At 39.6% G+C, this 22,460-nt stretch overlaps 2 protein-coding genes across 5 annotated transcripts in view; one reads left to right on the top strand and one right to left on the bottom strand.

The window, feature by feature from the left end:
* The window catches only part of CCDC149 (coiled-coil domain containing 149), a 50,834-nt gene extending 33,187 nt beyond the window's left edge, over positions 1-17,647 (top strand). Inside the window, exons 9-14 of one of the 4 annotated variants that reach the window (XM_061470324.1) lie at positions 209-353; positions 6,541-6,617; positions 7,995-8,027; positions 11,710-11,817; positions 15,380-15,952; positions 16,586-17,647. In XM_061470324.1, coding sequence (XP_061326308.1) covers positions 209-353; positions 6,541-6,617; positions 7,995-8,027; positions 11,710-11,817; positions 15,380-15,951 — 935 coding nt within the window. In that variant the 3' untranslated portion in view covers position 15,952; positions 16,586-17,647. Of the gene's footprint in view, positions 1-208; positions 354-6,540; positions 6,618-7,994; positions 8,028-11,709; positions 11,818-15,376; positions 15,953-16,585 lie in introns of all 4 variants that reach the window. The other 3 variants (XM_061470316.1, XM_061470343.1, XM_061470333.1) reach the window with 3 other exon arrangements.
* Positions 17,648-20,350: 2,703 nt separating this feature from the next.
* SOD3 (superoxide dismutase 3) lies at positions 20,351-21,402 on the bottom strand. Its single transcript, XM_061470307.1, has one exon. The coding sequence runs from the start codon at positions 21,256-21,258 to the stop codon at positions 20,533-20,535; it is 726 nt and encodes a 241-aa protein (XP_061326291.1). The 5' UTR covers positions 21,259-21,402; the 3' UTR covers positions 20,351-20,532.
* Between the last annotated feature and the right edge of the window lie 1,058 nt (positions 21,403-22,460).

The raw sequence follows: 22,460 nt of genomic DNA, 5'->3' as shown, positions 1-22,460 counted from the left end.
TTGCTGTGCAATAATGATGAGCTTAGAAAGCCACCATCTTTATGCCAGCTAGAGATTACATTTCTGGGCTTTTGGTTTGATTGTAAGTGAAAGGAACAAAATCTGTATTAATTTCAGTAATGAGAAAGTTCTTTATTGCTAAGTAAATGCTTGTGTCATGTCTCTCTACGTGAGAAGCCAAAACTCATTTGTGTTTTTAATATTACAGTCCAAGAGTTGTTGTCGGAGGATCATGGATGTAGCTTACCAGCCACACCACAGTCCATTTCAGATCTCAAATCACTGGCCACTGCATTGCTGGAAACTATCCATGAAAAAAACATGGTCATACAACACCAAAGGCAAACCAACAAGTAGGTTGCATGAATTCTAAGTAAAATAGAACTTGCCAAGCTCAGGAAAAGTCATAGTTTTGGGAGAGTTTCAAGGAAATGCGAAAGAAGATCCATTTTCACAGAAAATTCATTGTCATCGTTAACTGGTGGGTTCTTTAGGTTTTAAGATCAAGTATGTGTTTAGAGAAAAATTAAATTTTCAAAGTAAAGTCTGGGTTTGACAAGAGACCTGTCTGCCTCTACTGGACAAGGTTTGCTGCTCGGGTTTAAGATAAACCACAATAACAGAGGGGGGGACTTGCAGCACGTAGTCATAAGGAGGGCTAAAGAAAAGCCGCTGGGAGGAGGGACGCCCTTGAACTGGAGAAGGTATGTGGTAATTGGTTGTTACCAGTTAGTAGGAATTTGCTAACGAACACTGCGGGCATAGTAAATGTTGCACCTAGAAAAGGATCTGAGAGGTTTTAGCATAACATTTGTCACAGGCTAGCAGCCTGCGTGTCATACAAATGATAGCTGTTGCTCCTGTAGTTACTTTGCCAAAATTTGGAGAAGATAAACATGGTTGGATTGCTACTGTGTGATTTGTTTTTTTTAAATGTGAACTGAACTTTCAGGGAGAGTTTGTTTACTCTCAGCTGTTCTACTCATCAGTAGAATTCTTTGTGTCTTGCACAGCTCCTATCATGGCAGAATGTAATCATTTTTGACACATTTTCTGGCATTCTTCTTGTCCTTATGCAGTGTATGAAAATCAGAGCTAGGGAAGAGTTCATGATTCTGTGCTCAGGGTTGGTTTTTTTTTTCCTGGTTTTTTTTTTTTTTTTCTGTTTCTTTACCACTGAGTCAGTACTGGTAATCAGAGGTTATTCAGGCTTCTCAAACGCACATCAGGACCAGATGCCAGAAATAAGCAGGCATCTTTCATGAAAGGAAGGAATAGTACCAAAGTAAAATGTATTACACTAGAATAGATGATTCATTTTGAAAATTGATAACTCTGATACTAGGCAGACTCTATTGCATAATTCTTAGTGATGTGGCAATAGAAGTAGAGGAGCAGTTTATAGCCACTCTTAATACTCTTGAGAAAGCAAATGCCTAAAGGGAGACTAAAGCAATGAAAATGTAGCCCATATCTAACTGATGGCAGCTTAGTCAGTTCATGTCTGTAAGTGTGTCATGGAATGCAAGAAGAGTTCCTGCACTGAGCAGTGCTAATGAAGGGCTAACAGCTGCTTACTCCCCTCTCCCTTTCCTCAGAAGGAAAACATTCAGAGAACAACTTTTGCTTGTTATTTGTTATTCCAGGTATAACCAGCCTTTTACATCCAGATATTGTATCATTACTCAGTGTTCTAGTTTGCATACTCTTGCCTATAGCAACCTTCTTTCTTCATTTTTGTATCTCTCAACTGTATCACTGCAATGATGGCTTCACTTTCTGATACCACTGTCTGGCTTTCAACTATTGAGTATGGGTCTCCTTTCACAAGGAGATATGATTCTTTCATCTGCATACCCAAATGGCCATACATAGCCACGAGAGTAGAGGTTGGATGTGTGCACGAACTATTATTCTGTGCCTAATAGAAGTTCAGGTCTTAGAAGGAGGTGACAGTCCACATCTCTCCCAGGTCAGGACTGTGCTCAGAGCTGTAGTGTTGTATTCATTCAGGATGCTTCGGAAGGTGGGGAAAAGGAAAGGATAAATCCTGGGGAAGTTGAGTGAAGAGCCTCAGCAGCACTCCTGTATGGTATACTCATTCTTTTTGTCACCTTTGGCTTTAGTTGGATTAAAGAAGCTTTTAAGAGGCTAGAAGGAATGAGAACTATTTCAAGTAGAAACACTTAAGGCACAAAAACATTAAAGTGAAAAAGGGAAATGCAAGATAGGATATCAGGGAAAAACATCCCTTTTTTGAGGTGCATTAGCTGGTTATTGGGGGCACTTATCTGCCATGCAAGAAGTTACAAGATAAGACTGCTAATTTCTGAAAAGAAATTGCCCATCTGTCAGAGTGCACAAGTAAAACAGATCCATAAACTGGTACTAGTAGAAGATGCATTCTTTTGTTGAAGGTATTTCTCCATTCTCCAGGAAGTTGAGAAAGATATGGGGCTAGGGAGAATTGTAGTGACAAAAAGTTTTACGTAAACTGGAAGGTAGAAGTCTTCTCCTTCACCCCTCTGTCCTGTTTGCCTGGCTTTGCCTGCACAAAGAGCATGTTTGGAGGGCATGGTTACTCTTTGTTGTTCGAAGAAAGTGAGATTTATCGGATAAAGAATGTGAGGTTTTGGGGTAGTTGTTTCATTCAGGGTAATTCTGAGTTGGATATTTGATGGATGATTGACCTGTTAGTGATTCTATTATCAGTAAATGAAACTTTTCAGACTGTGTGAACTTACTGTCCTCCAAACAGTTAACCTACTGTAAAACCAAAGCCTCTTTTGTTGCGTGCAGATTGAGAGATGGCTGTATAAATTTACAATAGCAGAATGGTAGATTTGGTTTCTGATTAACCGAAGCAATAACAAGATAGTAGGTTTTTAAAGTGTAGATTAGAATTTGGATGTGCTGCTGAAGTTGACTTTCTGATGTTATGCTGTTGTTAAAAACATCTGTTGCCACTTGCTCTTGGAACAGACACACTATTATTATTGTCGCTTTTCTAAATATGTGCCATGATAAAAGGAGCTGTGGGAGTATGTGCCTAGGAACAAGTAGGCTAAATCCAGCCTTTATTTTTCTAGCCCCACTTTTAAGAAAAAAAAGTTGTTTGGGAAGAAAACAGATCATTTTCCCCAGGTGATTTGTAGCGAGTACTGCTAAGTTTAAGTAACATCCTATGTTTCTCCTCACAAGCACATTAGCTTAATTTGAAAAGGCAGCTGTAAATGAGTTCTCTATGCAGTAATGTGTTGCAAGATTAAATAGTTACAGAAATGAAAAAAGAAACAGTCCTAACCCTGCCTAGCAAGTGGATAAAAAATCTTTTTTCTTCTGCCAGCAGTAAATGGTTTATTAGATGTTCTTTTTAGTGCAGTTTATTCCTGAAATCGCCAGAACCCATGTAAGCCAGGTGAAATTGCAGTAGAAGCAGTAGAAGCTGCTCTGCTACTTGGTCATGTTGGACTAATTTTAACAGTTCTAACTTGGGCGAGCTCAGTCATGACCAAAATGACAAAAAGGATTGTGTCAGTCTGTAAATGTTTCCATGTGATGTACAGAACTAGATACATGACCGTGACGGACCCTATTAACAGACATTTGAGTGATTGTGTCTGTATGCCTTCTGTAGCAAGATCTAAATTGAAAGTGAGGTGAATAGATTTCAGGTGTTGTAAATCAACACAGCTCCTTTCAGATTACAGCCATGTATGCTGGGAAGCATGGAAGAGCCAGCAGGGAGTTTCTAAATTCAGATGGGAGCATTGCTGCTATTATGTAAATAGATTTTTGTTAAACCTTATCCTGGAGGGAGGTTTAGACTAACTTCCTCGTTGCATTAGACACATGACCAGAGAACCACAGAAATGGCTGTCAGCACCTTTGTCAACATGATCCTTGTACTTTAGTCAAAGGATCTGGTCCACTATGGCTAGAGATAAGAAAATAGATTAGGGAATTTGATGCTACCAACCTATTCAGCCCCTTTAAAAATACCTGCAGTTCCAGGCCACCACAGCTCAGTCTTCACACAGCTTCTCTCCATCTTCACGTATGGAGATGACAAATTATCTGGAGGTCACAGGGGAAAGAAAGGAATGGGATAAGCCACACGGCGTTCAGGTGTGCTTGCACATCTGTTTTTCAAAAATGGTTCTGTAAGAACTTGCAGCTTTATGTAGGGTTCATTTCTCCCATAGCTATCTTCAGATAACATGGCTTGAAGCAAACTAGAATCATACACATCACTGAATGTATTTTGCTCTCTTCCTGAATGAAAGGAATAGGGTTAAGCATTGTCCTCTCTTTTTGCCAATCATTGTTCAGAGCAGCAGAATGATCCTTCTATGTGAGAACCTGCAACAAAGGTTAAAAAATAGCTCAGCATCTCTTCTGAGGATCCAGCAGGAATTATCAGGATATATTTCCTCCAAAACGTTTAGAAATCATGTGGTACAGCTGATAAATGTATTATAATATTTAAGAGAAGTAAAAGAAGAGTGACTTTGCTATTGTCTGAATAACAAGAGCAGTAGCAATAACTGAACTTGATGCAGAGGGTTGAGTTTCTTTCTGCGATAGGCTAGCTGACAGGGAGGGCAGTATCTTTCCACAGTTTTCTGCCCTGGAACTACTGGTATACTACTTATGAAAATAATAAGGATTTTTTCTTTTCCTGGCAGAAGTACTAAACTTGTGACCCATTTGTGGTGACAGTCATTAGCCAAATCAACATTTTTTTGTCATCTCCCTCGATAAGCTAATATGACATGGAATCTCTGTTTCCTGCCCTTCTAAGTCAGGGGAACTCCATGTTCTTCAGCTGAACCTTGGTGGGACCTTAGACACAAAGATGGAGTGGGCTCCCAGTACAGCTTCTTGAAAGTTGCTCTGTGTCTTTCTCCATCACCTTTGTACTGCAGAGCACAGTTGCTGGATGTCTGGCATGCCCTGGGATATGAAAATAGAGTTGTTAAGGCTGAGTCTCTTATGATGAAAGCATTCTGAAAGTGAAACCTAGACTTGAACAATTTTAATTGCCATTGGAGAAGACAGTAACAGATCCATCATAACCTTGGTAACCTATTTGATTACTGAGTTTCAATGGGGAAATAAACATAACTGCTCCCAAGTGTCTTCTCTCCTTTGCTTGTAAATATGATGGACTGTTTGTTGATATACACCCTTGTACCTGTCAGTGCTTTCTTTGATAGCTATTAAAAGCTTTCTGTTTCTCTTTTACATTCTTTCTCTCATGCTGATATTTTTGTAATCTTTAAAATGCTTACAGGCTTTTATAGTGTCATTGCAGAGCCCTCATGTAGAGATTTAAAAAATAGTCCTTGTTAATCAGTTTTTCTAGCCCCTTTGGTATTTGCTGGGTTTGCTATTCTTCATGTCCTTCCCAGATTTTGCTATCTTGTCAGTAATGACATTCCCAGTATGCTCAAATGTCTGCAGCATAAAACCCTCATTGGAGAGCACGCAGTGCAGTATTGCGCAGCTCAGGTGAGCATGGGAAGATGCTGTTGCCTAGCTGTGTTGTGGTATGCTGCTTCTCAGCATTCAGTTCAAATTTAACTGACTTATCCTGTTGCTGTAATTTGATGAGTAAAACTCACCGTTTATTATCTCTGCTGTCATGTTTAGAATTGCTTCCTCGTCCAGGTTTCTCACTCTATTGAGTATTGTTTTGGATTTATTTAAAGACTTGTGACTCCAGGAGACTTGCTGTGCCTGTGAGAGAAACACTTTCAAAAAGATCATTGGAAAAAAGAGCTTTCTTTGCAAGATAGAAATCTCTTATTTGATCTGGGGAGAGAATTAAGACTAAAAGTTAAATCCTGCAGGAGAGCTAGCTGCAAATAGCATTTTGTAGGAATCAGATACAAAAGAAGAGATGACCCAAGAAATGCAGTGAAAACTAGGAGAGGGTGATAAAGGCACTGAAGAGCTTGAAGCTTTTTAGTGAAGTACAAAATGGAGTTCAGCACAAAAAGAAAAGATGTAGTGGAAAAGATATTCTTTGCCATTTTAATCAATCTTAGTGATAGAGAAACCTCTGTGAATAAAGGACTATGCCAAAATTGTGGTTTAGAATTTCAAAATCAATTTAAATGTTGTCTTGAGTTTTCTGTATTTTGTCTGCATAGCTTTTATCTTTCTGCTTTTTGCTGTAAGAGAAAGTAAAAATAACTGGGAAGACATATTTACAGGTGAGGAAGTAGATACATTGTGAGTTGCTATTCTTCATCTTTACCAAAGATTGAATGTCCAGTACATCCCAGATGTTTTTTATTTTTTAAAGCCATGGGATAGATTTGATAACTGTATTTCATTTTCTTTTAACTCTGGGAGAGGTTGCCCATTGCCATTAGTGAGAAGAGATGACCTGTACAGGTTTAGTGCACTAGTGAAGTAACAAGTTAAAAATTCAGCTGTAGTCTGTAAGCAATTAGACTTTGGTTACCTTAGTATAAGAAGGAAGCTTATCTCAGCTGACTATCCCTGGCTTTTTTGTTTTCTTTTTCCAAGAATTCTAGGTAACCGAGTGGCAGAACTAGAAAAGAAACTAAGAACTTTGGAAATTGCTGGCTTATGGAGTCTTCCAGGTTAGTACAAATTCAAGAGAACCGCCTGCATTATTTAGTTTCAATGACATATTTGCATTTAAGAAAACCTTGGCTGTACTTTTTTTTAATGACAGTTATTTTGTGAATGTGCTGTTCAGCACATTTTCAAAATTAGAAACTCCCGATAAGTGTGAAGTTGAAACCACAAATCACAGGACTCTTTTAAACTCAAAGTCAAATATCTATACTGGAAACAAATAAATTTACATACTGGAAATAATTGAATTGTCTCCACAGTCTACAGGCAAAAACGAAAGGGAACTATTTTTTTGAAACATTGTCTAAAATGATATACAGGATATTGGCCATTATGTTTTTCAACAAGTTGTATTTATTAATTTTTTACTTCTAGCAACTTCCACGGATTCTGTCACTGTATTTTTAATTATTTTTTTCCTGTAAAATCATAAACTCTAAGAAACTGAAATGTAAATGATCTTAAATTTTCTAGTCCATCTCTCCAGAACAGGCTTATTCCCTGTAGCATCTTAAGTATTGTATTTGGTTTTGAATTACTCAAGTAATGGGAGATTAATCTGTTTCCTAATAGACCTCGCTGTTAGGAAAATGTGCAATATTTAATTTACATTTACTTTTTGCTTCTTTTCTTCCCATTACACGTAATTGTGTCTTTTTTAACCACTGTAAATTATGCTTCTCCATTGCTGGTGTTTGAATCATTAGGCTTTGTTGTTTACGGCTTCCTGTCAGTGCTGCTGGGGGTGGAAGGTAGTGTTGTTTAGGCTTGTGTCTTTTTGGCTCTGTTTTTTTCCACCTAACCCTTACATCTAGAAGAAAACATTTGACAAAGCTGAAGGCACCTTGTGACAAACCTGCAGTGTTCAGCTGTTTGGCCTAATGTGGTGTATTTCCCCTTTAGCTTGCAGTCCCCTTTCTGGAACTGGCTCTCTTCTTGATGCTTTCCAGAACTGAAGGTCCCAAATTTGTTTCCATGGATTACTCTTCAGTTAGTCACTTAACCATACATAGTGTACTTAGTGCATTTGTCCCTCCCCACATTCTCCAAAAGATGCAGGTGAACTATTTGTCTAAGACTCTGCTAATGTGGTTTTGTCCATTAATACAGATGTGTATCATAAACTCACCAGTTTAAGGTACTGTAGGTTTGTTTCGTTGGGTTTTTTGTTTTGTTGATTGGGTTTTGTTTGTTTTTAAAAAATTTCAATGAAATTCATACACTACTAAATGCAGAGTTTCTAATCTGTGCAAAATATATTAAAACAAAGGGACAGTGGGAACTTCTTGCGCCATTGTTGTTCTATGTAGGTAAGACATCAAATGAATATTTGTACAATAACAACTGTCTCTTTCCTTCCTTTCTTTTGCTGCCTGAAGGCCTGAGCTACAATATCTCAGTGGGATTTGGGAGTAGGTTCTGCTTAACATATATTTTTAGTAACTGATTTTAGCAGTACGTTAAATATTGTCACTGCATGGAAATAAACAGAAATGTTATCTGAACATTTTTATATCCAGCAGGTTAGGATGTTCAGTCGAGTTAGATGACCACAAGAGAAATAGAGACTGCTCTACAAGACAATTTCTTTAAATTGAGAAAAACAGTAAGAAAGGACGATGTTAAATAGTGGTAAAGGAATTTTACACTGGATTGCAAGTTCTGTTGAGCCCCAAGGTTTGTTGAGTTGATGCTTGCCTTTTAAATAAAGAGTGCACTTTTGTTTCCAAGTGCACTCTAGTCCCAAGGTGGTCAGAAACAGCCTTGCAACACCTGGTAGGTCACCAATTTTCTTTTCAGAGCATGAAAAGCTTCCGCTACACAGAACAGCAGCGTATAACAAATAGTGTGGGAACTACCACAGTGGACTCTGCAGCTGAATGTTCGCTCTGGTGAGGGGCAGAACATGGGGAGTATCTGAGCCTAGTCAGTCTTAAATCCAGAGACAAAAAGTATTATTTGCTTGAGAAATGAACTTTTTTTCGTTGGAAAAAAATACAGAGCTGAAAGCTGATGTTCAGTCTAGCACAGAAAGAAACACATATTATAAATTGCAGGGTTTTAATCTGAAGTTAATGTTCCTACTTAGGCATCATTGTCCATATAACATTTATAACATCCGCTGTCACCATGATATTAATATCTTCCAAATGATGTTAATAAATGATGTTAATAAAATTTATCCTATTGAAGAAAGAGCTTGACCGCTTCTAATTTTTTGTTAGGTGACAAATATGTCATCTGCTTTTTGAACAGTGCATGAATGAGCTATGGGGAAGCTAAATCAAGACTGCGTATTTAATTTTTGAAAGGTGGAGCTGGTAGCATAGTTCATTTTCTGCAGAAGTTCTAACTACCACAAACTATAGCTTCCCCTGTCTGGAAAATGGGCTTTAATTAAGCAAATCTCTTGTGATGTTCATTGCTGAAAAGAAAGCAAACTGGGGCTTAGATTTGGCTCTGATTTTCTTGTTAGGAGCCCCTTTGCCTTGAGAAGGAAGCAGAGAATGTGATGTTTGCAGAAGATTTAATTAATTGCTTTGTCTTGGGTGCATTGTGGTTCAAATATGCACACATAATATATTGTGCATTCAGTAATAGCTCATAGTAAGCACCATCTTATTCCTCTCACAATAGGTAATTCTGTCTATTTTGGAATTTATCCTTTCCTGAAAATTCAAGATTTCCACTGAAAAAAAAAAGTCTAAGAAAAGAGCCAGCCATGACTCAGCCTTTTTCTGTCTGGGATGATAAGAAAGTTTCGGCGCTGCCTCTTGCTCTGCAGTAATCAGTGTGAAGCAAAAGCAAGGGAAAAATAATGGGCTCAGCAGCTGCTGAGTATAGTCAGCAGTCCACCCAGTTACAGGGTGCAGCAGAGGCTGTGAGAGGTTACCCAACCCTGGAAAAGAAACTGAAGAATTTACTACTACTGAAAACTGATTTGTTTGCTTATATATATATTTGAGATCTGTATGCTTTTCACTAAAGTCCTTGAAAAGTTCATCAAATAGAGGAACATAAGGCTGTATAAGTTATGAAACGGAGTTTACACAGCAGCTGAAGGAAATGCCCTGTGTGTAATCCAACTTCAGACCATGATTAATGGAATATAGTGCAGCAATACCCTCCTATATGAATGGGTGTGAGTCACTGTTAATAACTAAATATGCATCAGACTCTTTGGGCCACATCTGTTGCTTAGATGTGTGGATACTGAGCTTAGCATTATTTTCTGTAACCAAGTTGGTTTTCAGACTAAGATGTGGAAGTAAATCAGTGTACTCTGTAAATGCTGGCTGAAAGTCAAGAAGTTTCTTTTTTGAAGCTTGTCTTGCAGTCTTTTTGGACTTCAGCTCAGGCTGTCCTTTTTTAATTCAAAACCAAAAGAAAAAGCCTTTGCTTGCTACCTTTCTACTTCCCTGTTAAAGCCCCCCCCCCATTTTTTTTATTAATAATTAATCTTTTTTAATTTTACTTCCTCTGTTGCATTAATTTGTGTCTTTATGGATATGTGGCCACTTCTGATTCTTTATAAATATCTGTTGGATGTTTTCATACCACTAATTCCCTGAATGATTTAGTTCTTCCAACACAAAATTCCTCCCCTGTTGCAGCAAAGCGCATTCGTCCAGGCTTTTGCATTTTGAGATAGCCATCGGATTTGGTTTGCCTTTTTTTTTCCTCCCCCTGTTTTAATTAATTTTGCCTTACACAGGGGGGTTCTCCACTTTGCTGTTAGTTAACATTATTGTTTATTACATGCTATGGTGAAGGCAGAATTCTGATGCATACTTGGCAGGGAGGTCAAAGCTTGACAAGATCCACTTTTCAAAAGCATTAATTGCATTCATATTGTTATAGTATGTACCCCAAAATGTTAAGGATATAAAAAACGTCAGTAATTACTTCAGGATCAAGGTATTTACAGCCAGTGCTTTCAAAATTAGTTAGGGATTGGGGTGGACCAGTTTAGACTCCATGGGAACAGCTTGACTTTCATTGTTTCTTAGTAGGTACCAGAACTTTCTCAGAGCTGGATTTATTCTGGGTATCTCCTGACCTGATGCTCTTTTGAAAGTCTTTGTCTTGGATGGGTGATTAGATTTAGGATGTTGCCTTAAGGTGAAACGTACAAGCAGATTTAGAGGGGAGAAGTGGTTGTTACATAAATGTCTATTCTTATGGAGATAAATAGAGCAGTAGCTTGCTGCCTCCCCAGCCATTACTTACCGGCTGGCAGTTGTTCTGGAGGCCACACAAACACCATGCTTAGCTGATCTTGCACATTTCCTGCCATTTCCCCTCTAGGTTTAAGGTAGTGTCAGTCACTAAAAACCTGAGCATTGTGAATAGCAGAGGACTTCCTGAAGGATCTGCAGGTGTTGCTTTTTGTATTGCTAAAATATGTAAGGTTTAGGCCTCTACAGCAGAGTCCTCAGCTGAAAAGTTTCTTGCACTATTTTGTCTGCAAAAGAGCTGGAAAATTGCCCTTTTCCATTTGGTTTCAAATGAAAATGCTCAGAAATGCTTTTGGAATTTTCAGATTAAAATCCCTTACTCTCTCAGTACTTAGTTATGCTAAGCTTTTCATATTCTTATTTTTTTTAAGGGAGCATTGTAAGATAATATGTGAGTGAGTCTGTAGCATACAACTACATACGTGATACAAGCAGGTTGATCACTGAGGCACAGTAAGAGAGAGTAAAGAGTCAGTGCTGAATGCTTGCTGGTTAATAGCATGCAAATGATCCATTACTCTTTGTAAAACTTCTGGTATGATCTTATTATTAATATTCTGGATTGAATGCTAATTGCCAATACAATTTGCTGCATGCAGCACCTGGTTGTCTTTCAAAATCTGTCCTTTACTCAGTACGGAAGGTAAAAACATGCACCCTCCCTGCATTTGACTTACTCTGTACTGGAGCTGGAACATGCATTTTTTCCATACTGTAGAAGGATCATTTGAGATGCTTTTCCTGTTCTGTACTTTTCCATAGCATTGCAAAAATACTGTAGGATATGTTTGAATATCACTAGTGCACAATGGATTTATTTGGTGAATTAATGGTTCTAACACTTGGATTGTTTCAGGTGGAAAGGATACTATAACGTTCAGTGACCCAAGCTTGCCTGTTACACAGCGGTCCAGGTCACCGTTGTTAGCGTTTACTGATAAGCCACTGAAAACTGAAGTACAAGGTGAGCACCTGGAACGTGGGGAACATGATGAGAGCTGAGCACTTATTTCTTTCCAAATAAAAAGGAATACATTTCATGTTGGGTTAGCAGAAGGCAAAGATTCGGTAGTCACAGAGATTGAGTAAATCATCCACAAGTAAAATGGCTGCATGGTCCCAGTGCAAATAGCAAAGAAACAACTGAAAACTAACCACTGAATAGATTGCACAGGGTGAGGGATCAGGTCTTACACCTCAAGGAGTTTTCCTGCCATATAACTTTATACTGTGAGAAGTTATTCATGCAATCTATGTTACAGTTAACTGCCTCCTACTCTTTTTACCTCAGTTAAAATGCACAGGAGGGAAGCAGTCTATGGAACTGGTTTAGCACTTTACTGCATTATAGCTGATATCTAGATGAATGGCTTCATGACTGCACCCAAGTAGATTGAAATTCCTGACTTGTTTTTCCCAGAGAAATTGACTGCTTTTTTTATACTCTTGCATGTGTTTTGCTAAAAATCCCTCCCCAATAGAAAGCTTTGACATCTCTCCAAAGACAAGCTTAACTTTGACAGTAGGAGCAGATATTGTTTTGCTGATAACCTTGATTTTTTTTCCTTAGTTTTTCATAATGGATGGAGATGGATTATTATGCTTGCCTATCGGCATTTGGATAAGCTCTTTAATGGGCATAACATTTTGGTATGCCAGGTTCTCACTCAGTTAACCATGAAGTATCATAAACTGTTTATTTGTTAATCCTGAAACTAAATAGATTGTGGCTTAATTTTGACTTTATTATCCATGTCATCGTCTGATCAAACTTGACAGCCGGACTGATCATTTGTTATAATAATCGTGATCAGCTGGTATTTTTGCTAAAAATAAGATGTGAAACTATAGTGCATAGTTCTCTGGTGAGTAGTAACAACTCATAAATATTCATTTTTTGCTTTCTTAATCGTTGATTTCTAATTAAATCTGCAGTTACTGAAAGTATTTACTTGGTGGCATTATGCTCTTTCCTTTACGTATTTGTCCGAGGTGAGGCTGGTATTACAGTTTTGATTAAAGCTGCCTGTCAAATCTCATCAGACCCTGTTTCTGTTGCCTTGTAATACTGCCAAACTTCAGCTCTGGGCTGAAGCTTTCCATGCTGTGTTTTCTACTTCAGCTGGTTTTTTTAATGTCAGCCAAATAACTTGTTTGTGTTAGATTCTGATGACCATGTGGGGCTTGGGTTTGGGCTTTTTTTCTTTGTTTGGTTTGTGCATTTTGGGTCTTTTGTTAATTTGGGTTTTGTTGTTGTTTTGTGGGTATTTTGTTTTTGTTGGTTGGGTTATTTGTTTGTTGGGTGGGGTTTTTATGTGCAAGCATTTAGTATATCTGTAATTGAAAGGAATTAGAAATCTGAGAAGTTTTCCACCCTCAGAAAACAGGCTGAAGTTTCCAACCCATTCTCAACCATTCACTTTCAAATCTCATAGCTAAAAGCCAACCCAGTGATTCTCTTGAGCTAGCTTTATGCCACCATCACTGGTAAACCTCTGCATTCACCATTCCTTCAAGATAATGTAAACCTAAAGGGAGCAAAGCCCGGGGCAGAGGAAAGGAAGGCTGAGATCAGGACTCTCAAGCAATGGGAAGACTAGAGTAGGTGGGTAGTAGGGCACAGCTCCTCTGCAGTCAGCAGCTATATGGCAGTGATACTGAGTCACCTTTTGTGCCGCTCTGCATGGGGAATGACTGTGCTGCTGAATTTTAGGAGCTTGGTGCATATTCCAATTTCTCATCTGTGCAGTGTACCTCCAAAATCTGGAGGAGCTTGGCAGCTGGGAAGAGTGTAAGAATGTATTCACCTGCCTTAGTTTAGCAGCAAGTATGCTCTTGGCTTAAAAGTATTCCTGAAATAAAACAAACTCACTTTTATTCTCCTATTAGTTGAATGATCAGTCGAGTGAAAACAGTTGATAAGGAGAATAGTGGTCTTTAAATACTAGGCCTGATGTCATGTCGGTCAACTATGGTCCTTTAAACAGTACCATTGATATTTGGCCCAGGGAACGTTTTTTAGCTTTTTTAGGAACATACATTCTTATCAGAACTTTATGTAACACATCAAATGTTGCTCTAGCTAGATCTGATAATAATCAGAGGGCGTTTTCAGGCTTTTTTTTGTATAATCTGTCTGTGCTTACCCTGGTCTCATCAAGGCCTGTTTTCAATTGCGCATGTTATCATTGCTGCAGTTATGCTGGATGGTGGAAGTCTGTAGGATATACTGTGCAGTTCCTGTGTGAAAAGGCATAATGACTTAGTGCAATCCATGAATTCAAGACTGTCTTGTGCCACCAAATCTCACTTTACCCAGTGCACAGGGTGGATAGTGTCGTGGGATAGATTGTACTTGAGCATCTCAGCTGCTAATGAACAGCTATTTGGGTTTTTTTCCTCTTCATTGTTGAATGTATTGTTCCTGCTGTATTGCCTGTGTGCTATTTCAAGCATTCCCTGAAGACAGAAGTACTGTTTATCTAAGAACTTTTCTCTGGTGATACAGTGCTTTGAAACCATTTATCTTTAGAAAATTGCAGGAATGTGAAGGGATGGTGTTATACCGCTATAGAGGGAGTAAACTGAGGGACACAATAAGGTAGAGTCCCTACTAATTTTGAATGCAGATTTGACGTATGCAAGTTTTGGCTTTCTGGAGCACTTTGAGTATGTATGATCAGATACATAACATGAGCAGAGCAGTGCATTGCGTGAGGCAGGATTCCTGCCAGAGAAAGAGAGTAAATGCTCATATATGAAGAGGTAATGCATCTGCATGACCAAGAGTCATTTTAAGCTGTCAGTGCAGCCATACTTCTGGCATTCCCTAATTTTTCTTACTAGACTTTGCAAGCTTGTTGTCAATGAGGCTTTTTGTCCTTAACTGAGATGGGGACAAATCCGCTCTCTTTCACAAAGCTGTTTGTTTACACTTTGCTGTTTTCTCTCTTCTGACACTTGGTTCAGTGTTTGCCTTTTGGTATAATGGTGTATTTGGAATTTGTCCACTGCTGCTTTGTTTTCTGCTGTTACCCAAATTAGAATAATCTTTTATGTCAGGAGACATGTTGCAGGACCAGTAAAGAAACTTCCTTATTGGATGAAAGCCTGTGAAAAGCTCAGAATAAATGGAGCTTGTGTTAACCGCTGAAAGTTTTAGTGATGTGGGGATTAATGTTAAGCTGTGCCAAAAATTTCTGTAGCTGAATGCCTTGCTTAGAGTTCATATTCCTTTGAAAAAATTTGCCTGACCCTGCTGTTCTACAGTATGGTATCAACTATGACTTTTTCAGAGTTGTCAGTGTTGGTGAAAGACAGGCTTTAAAACAGGGCAAGAAACTTACACTGATTGCTTATGATCTGAGAAATGAGCCTAGGGTGGGATAGGGAATCACTCTTGACAGTTCCTTACTGAGGTAGACATCTTTGTGGTCTGGCACTGATGATGATGGTCTTCAGGTCAGATATATAATAAATGCCTGTGACTGACTAGAGCATCTCACTGTTCATTTCTCTTTTAGCAGAACAGAAGGGAGAAGGTGATGCAGCTTGTCCTGTTGCAAGTGAGTCCCTGGCTCCAGAGGGAACAAACTTAAATAACAGGAACCAGAATAAACATTTTTACCCTTCATTACCCCAGCTACGTTCCCAGGAAGAAGAAATAAACAAGCTCGGAAGTCAGATAATTAAACTGACAGAGCAGGCAGTTGCAGAACTGGAAGGGAAAACAGGAGAGCAGAACACGGTGGTTGGAGCAGAGCTTAATGGTTCATCTGAGGGAGAGTTCCCACTTTCCAGCCCTGACCCATCCGACCCTACAGATCCCTCAAACTCGGAGAATGAACAAACACCTGAAATCGAGGCTCTGAAAGACAATGATGAAACCTCAGAGAGTGATTGTGACATTCCAAATGAAAAAGGGGATCAAAATAGCACCGTGGGTGTGGTGTATACTGAGGTCCTTGAAAGGCATGGAGGGCTCAGTGTTACAAATGCACACACGAATAAGAGCTTTGAGGAGCTCCGTGAATATGAAAGCAAGAAACCATCTGATCCTGCTGAAAATTGTGAATATTTGGATAACAGTTTGGCTTGAGGTATGAAATCCAGGCCCTCGAGCATCTCACTAATCCTTTTGCAGTGTCTGTGCTGCTCTGAATGTGATCAATGAAACAGTGTGCATAGGGCTGATTTTTACATTCAACTGTTAATATTTGTCTAATAAGGGTTATTTTCTGTTAGTTTTGGCTACAGTGTGCCAAAAATGTAAATTACCTAAGGGAAAGAATTAGCAATGAGGTTTAATCATCTTGGGTTTTTGTAATGATCTGAAATTTCTTCATAGATTGGTGTAATTTACATTAGTGTAGCAAAGAGACCAATGATAATGATTTATCATGTTATCACTAGGCTTCTGTAACATGTTTGGCCCTTGTGCTGGACCATATTTTAATGGTTAGAAGTGCCTACCAAAGATGCAGAATTTGGGATGATAAATTGAGAAGCATCTTAAGGCTGCAAGCTTTTGCTCATTTCTCACACTGTGTTCTATTTCTCTTTATATCTAGTGATTTAAGTACATCCTTAGAATAAAATCACTTTTCCCTTATGGGAAGTTTCTGAAAACCATTCCTGTGTGTATATATACATATATATATATATATATAGTTCTCTCATTGCAAAACTTTATATCTTCTCGACTGTATGAATTTTTTCCTTCCCTCTCTCAGCTCATCTCATCAAAAAGCAGGGAGTTATTTCACCAGATCCTGAGAACCCAATTTAATGAAGCTCTGAAGGAAACTTCACCAGAGAAGCCAGAAATCTTTCAGTGAGAAATGGCATTGCTGTTCCAAAGCAAGGAGAACAGCAAGAGGAGATCCAGTGATGCCTTCTACACCTACTTGGCACTCTCAGTTACTGGAATTGCATTCCTCAGCTTACAGGAGCTGGAACAGCCCTCGGGCTGAGTAACGGGTGGTAGATTTCAGCTTGTTCCATCTGTGCTCTCCTTTTTAAAGGAATCTGTGTCTCTTATTATTTTCTCATGGTTTGGAATTAAGGATAATTCTTCCTTTCCTCCTCATTTCATCAGTCTATAGTGTGGTAGAAGGTTTATTTGCAGTGTTCCTGCTTTCTAAAATTTCTTCCCTTGATGTTTAGCCATAGGAAAACATTCCTATAATAACCAGGGGAAAAGGAGGCTGCTGTGTCATTCCCTAGCTTGCTCCTGATGCTGGAGCTGTGCCACTCTGCTCCTAGGAAGGCAGCAACAAGGGGATACTTAACATTGAAGTCAGCAGCTGTTGGAGAAGGGAGGCAGGTCCTTCCTCTCCTGTTTGTAGCATAAGGAATAGTCTCTGCAGCTGTGGAGCTTCTATGGGCCAGCAGCCATCAAGGCAATTTTTCTGCTGGCTTGGGACCTAATTGTCTGTAAATGTTCATTTCTCACTCCTAGAACTTGAAACCAATCAGAGAGAATTAAACCAAATTTAATAAAATACTACTAATAAAAAGAAGAATCCCTCCCAGATTGAGTACTTCTTTGACAAATAACTGCCAGCTGCAAATTTTTTACAGCCCACTTGTCAGCTACTGAATAAACAGAGTTTATATTAGCAGTACGGACAAACTCTTATGTATATCGAAGATGAGCTAGCAGGTGCTGCCATAATCAAGGTGTCAGAATCCATGAACAGTTTGTATTCAGCAGAAGAAAGGCTCTGTGTAAATCATTACATATAAATATAAGGAATGATGGTGAGAAGGTAAAAAACGTGGCTTGTCACTGTTCTCATTCATATAGCCATTCATATAGCCATTTCAGTGTCTGTCTGCAGGCAATAAAGTGCTCCTCAAGTATGTTTCCTTTCTCTTGAAAGGTAGTTCGACATTGCAGCATTTCACTGATATTAAGCAGCTGCCCTTAGGAACAGAAAACATCTGTATATTTAAGTGTATTAGGGACATGAAGCAGTAACAAGTTTTTATTTCATTATCCTGCTGACCATTCAAGTTCCTCATCACCTGAAAAATGCAAGAAGAGTTTAAGCATTTGAAAGATTGTCATGCTGTTCCCATTAATTGTAACTGACTGCATTATTGACTCATTCGTATGACAGTGCTGACAAGTCGGAAGAGAAATAGCTGCGGAAACTGAAATCTCTGGGAGAATGTGGCAGGATTTTTTCCTTTAATGCTTGAATGTCACATGAAGTAGGATTTTGTTCAAGATATATTCTTTTCCATCTTTCACAGACTAATCCTGAGCTAAATACCAATGCAGTCAGAACTGAGGCAAGCGAATAAGGTCAAGATTCTATGTAGCTGAGCTCAAAACATTGAGGGTGCTATGCTGTTTCCCTGCCCCATGTCTTTCCTGACCCACAGTTGTGTAAGTTGGCATTCTGCTCCTGGTCTCTTAGCAGCCAGTTAATTCTATTAGTTAATGAAGAGCTTGGTGCAAAAAAATCAAGCCAGTAGAAAGAGTGTTGGACCAACAGCCTTTTAATGCCTCATTTGTTGATTCCTCTTATGTTCTCACATTCTTTCCGTGAGAACACAGTGATGTACAAGGCAACAACTAGGACATCTTGGTAATTATCCTCACTCCATTCTCCCTCTTAGATGCCATTTTTTATCTTTGCAATCATTAAATTCCAGTAGGATATCTAGGTCTCTGGAAACCTAATTTTCAGTGCTGTGTCACTGCTGCAGTACTGCCCATCTCCTTTCTGCCCTAGTACAGGTGTATTCTAGCTACGGTTTTAGCCTTCTCCCAGGAGCACAGGGCTTCAGAGCCAGCAGATTTGTAAAAGACAGACATCTTTGCTGCGCTACGTGATAACTAATTGAATATTATCATCAGTATCTTTCTTGGATATTGTTTTAATTGCTATTGTTGTGCTATTAGAACCATGATTGTTTTCCCAGTAAATTAATTAGTGTTTTATCACTCAACACTACTTCAGTGTTGGGTTGTTTGTTGTTTTGGGGGGGGGGGGGGGGGGAGAGGCAGGCAGGGGCCTTAGACTTGTGCTTCCTTTTTCTAGGACTTTAGAAATGCAGAAATTGCATTCAGATATATAAGCCCTTTGGTGCTGGGCTTTGGGGAAACACACTAGGAAAGGGATGTTGTGGCAGGGGTATGGTGCATTTCACAAACTGAGTGTTACGGAGTTTGTCTCACCTAGAAGTGATTTGATGCATTCATTATCTGTGAGAAGGAGTTCACCTGAAAGTGGGATGCAGTGGTTGTCTGAAAAACAGTGTTCACTGAGTTTGTAAAATAAGTGTGTGAGAATGACAGGTTAATGACATCTGTTAGAAAGCTGCTTCTTTTCTAAGTGAGTCTATTTTTAAGCATATGGCGAATTTGTATAATAAAGATAGTGGCATTTCCTTAATCCATATGGGCTCAGGAATGTATTTCAAAATCTTAACTGAGATGAAGTTGAAAGTCTGCTGCGTGTCTAAGAGATAGGATTTTGTTTACAAGCTTCTGTTTTGTAGTTTTACTTTCTAAATTATGCAGTTTAATTTATTTGCAAACCTCGCTTTTGTTGCTGCACAACATGGTTAAACTATATTAATACATTTTGTCATCTTTAATAAAAACATTTCCTGATCCGCTTGTTCTACCTGCTCCTTTCCTCTTCTCCTCTCAGTAGCAGATGAATGATAGCCGTGAGGTAATGTTTTAGTGTTTTCAGTGAGATGTGCTAAATTAAAAAAGCAAAAGCTTTATTGAGTGAGAGTTTTAAGGCTGAAAATTACTGGGCTTAAATCTTTTCACTGTCACTTCTCCCTGTCTGAACTGACTGATTTACTGCCGCATTTTTGTGTGAAGAAACACACTCAGTATTTCTTGACTTTGAAAATAATATTTATGTCTGATCTGTTAACTCTGTCATCCCTGCTTAAGCAGCATCAAAACTTCCATATACAACTGTCCTGGTTGTATACAGATACAACAACAGCTTAGTTACTGTTAACAGGCACAAACTAGAGGCTTTAGGGACTTTTTGCCAGGGAATGATGATAAACTGGAGTATTTCCTGTAAGTCTGCTTTCAGATGTAAACAGTGTGACTTACCCATAGCCATGTAGACAATACAAAATAGTTAAGAAGTTGGCACATGTTTGAGAATAAAACTTGAAAATACAAGTAGAATAACATAATGGATCCAAAGTTTAAAAGAGAAATGTCTGTACTTTCCCTTGTCTTTAGGGGAAGTCCATTTTCCAGGTCTTGCAACACAACACCCAGCACTGCAGAAAGCACAGAAATGTTTTTACTTTTCAGATTGGCAGCCAAGTACAGGATAGCCTCCAATGAGAGGCAATTTCTTACTTATTCATACTAACTTCTTTTTCCTTTGCTATCTAACTTAGGATCCCTTGCAGTGCACAGACACTTTACAGACTATGGACCATACCCATGAGAACTCTTACTTACATGCAAGGGAATCTTTTTCAGAAAATACATCACAATGTTGAGTTGATGCTGTTTTTATTGATGGGCTTACAGAAAGGATGCTCTACAAAGTGATACATGTTTCTTAGAGGAGCAAGTAAATGGAAATGAGAAGCCTTTTAGCCATGTATCTTGGTGGCCAGTGGCACAGCCCGAGGTGCTTTGTGTTGCCCATGCTATAGCCCTTGTGTTGATCTTCACTTAAGCCTGGTTCTGTGTTCTTTTGTTGAGCCCTCTCTTCTTCTTGTCTGTAACCTCAGGCAATTTCTCTTCCCACAAGTTCTTGTTGCACATCCCAATCACACAGCAAGCCAGCCGCTTCCCAGCATTTCCATTTTCCAAACTGGCCTTGTTGTTGCCCTTGCCCATGTCATCTTCCTGCTCGTGGATCACAACGGATCTGCCCATGATGGAATACGGACCAAACATAGTGGCAGAGAGATTCGGTTTGTATTTTCTGATCTTGCCTTCTTTAGGGAAAAAGTTGCCGAAATCTCCCGGGTGCCGGGGGTGATTCACACTAAAGGGGTTATAGTGTCCTCCTGTAGCATCACAGCCCTTGCTGAGATCCCCAAGCTCATGGATGTGTATAGCTCTACCAGATTGATTATTATCCAGTGGAAACCCATCCAGGTAAAAAATGGCTTCTAATCTTCCAGATGAGTAATGCTGTCTGAATAAGACTTGTCCAGTCACTTGTGGCTTGTCAGCATCTATTTTGGAGCTGGGCTTCATTTCACAAGAGGCGTAAATCATCCCGTCGGTCTCATTACCAGGCATTACTGGGTAGAGCAAGTTCTGCCAGAGGTCGTTCACTTTCTTCTGTATGTCCTGAAACCACTCTTGGCTTGGATCAGTTTCTTTGTCTGTCGTGACCCCAGAGGCGGACATGGCGAGCCCAGTGACCAGAGAAAGGAGCAGAAGCATCTTGGCAATTCAGAGCCTGCAGAAGGGACAAGAAGCCACAAAGGATTAAGGGTGTTTTGCAGGTGCGTGGCTGGAGAGGAGGCTTGCAGCCTGTGGTGGGGCTGAGCAAGACAGCTGCAGCATGATCCCCACAGACTGCTGCTTGCTGAATCTGGAGCGTGATCCCCATGGACTGCGGCTTGCTGAATCTGCCTAATGTAATGAACTGAAACTAAAAATGCAGATGCGTGTTTAAACACACACAACTGACGCCTATGACTAAAAGAACTCCAGCAATTCTGTATTTTACTCTAGATCTTGATCGTAAAAACTGCCTCCGTTTCCTTGCAGGAAGCAAGTAAGCCAAAGAGTTACTACATCTGTTTCTGAGTTTGTATTGCGACTTTTCTCCTCCTACAAATTCCAGCAGGACAGTTTGCCAGGAGCCTGTTTCTGGTCCGTCTACTTAAGCACTAGTCAGGCATTGCAAACAGAAAGTAAAAACCCCACAGGCTGGTTACCTTTCCAAGCTGCCGCAGAACCCCTCAGTGGTCACTCTTTGCTCCCCTAAAGCGAGGTGCGCTCAGCCAGAAATGCAGGGCTGTTTGAAGGTGATGCTCATGGGAGCTGCGTGTTTGTGTCAAAGTTAGGTAACGGGCTGAGAGGAGGCGTCACCCAGAGAACTGGGGGAGGGATGGAGGGAGGGAGCAGGGGGGAAAGTTTGAGGCACTCTTGTTTTGGGCAGGGTGAACAGTTTGTGCTGTCTCTGTTGGACTGTCAGTCTGGCCCTGGGTCCCCACCGACATTCCAGAGACAAGGAAGAAAGTTACCGAGCTTTTAAATTAATCTTCCTGCTGATGACTTAATGTGCTTATCTAAGCCAAGTGACCTTCAACATGCAGTGAGGAGAGAGCAAGGAGCGTTATGAAGGCACAGCTGGGCAGTTTGCTCATGTATGTGCTGGTTGCCGTCGAGCTGGTTTGCATTTTTATTTCTTCATTAGTAAAAATCGAAGGTGGTGTGTGAGCAACATAAACTGTTCCACATGGATGGGCACCAAAGTTTCTGTGCTTTTAAAACCTGAACTCAAACTGTAGGTGTCGAGGTACATCTCAGCGATGCTTCCCTGAAGTATTAAGGGCTAGTTAGTGCCTGCTGCTTTAGTCACCAGGTCATCCTCTCCCTTGAAGCCTTTCTTTCTTCTTTTTGGAGGCAGCAGGGAT

The sequence above is a fragment of the Pezoporus flaviventris genome, unplaced genomic scaffold, assembly GCF_033815535.1.
Source record: "Pezoporus flaviventris isolate CSIRO_AGI_PZ_B2104156 unplaced genomic scaffold, CSIRO_AGI_Pfla_v1 ptg000002l, whole genome shotgun sequence".
In the NCBI taxonomy this organism is placed as follows: domain Eukaryota; kingdom Metazoa; phylum Chordata; class Aves; order Psittaciformes; family Psittacidae; genus Pezoporus; species Pezoporus flaviventris.
This window is presented reverse-complemented; position numbering and strand designations above follow the sequence as displayed.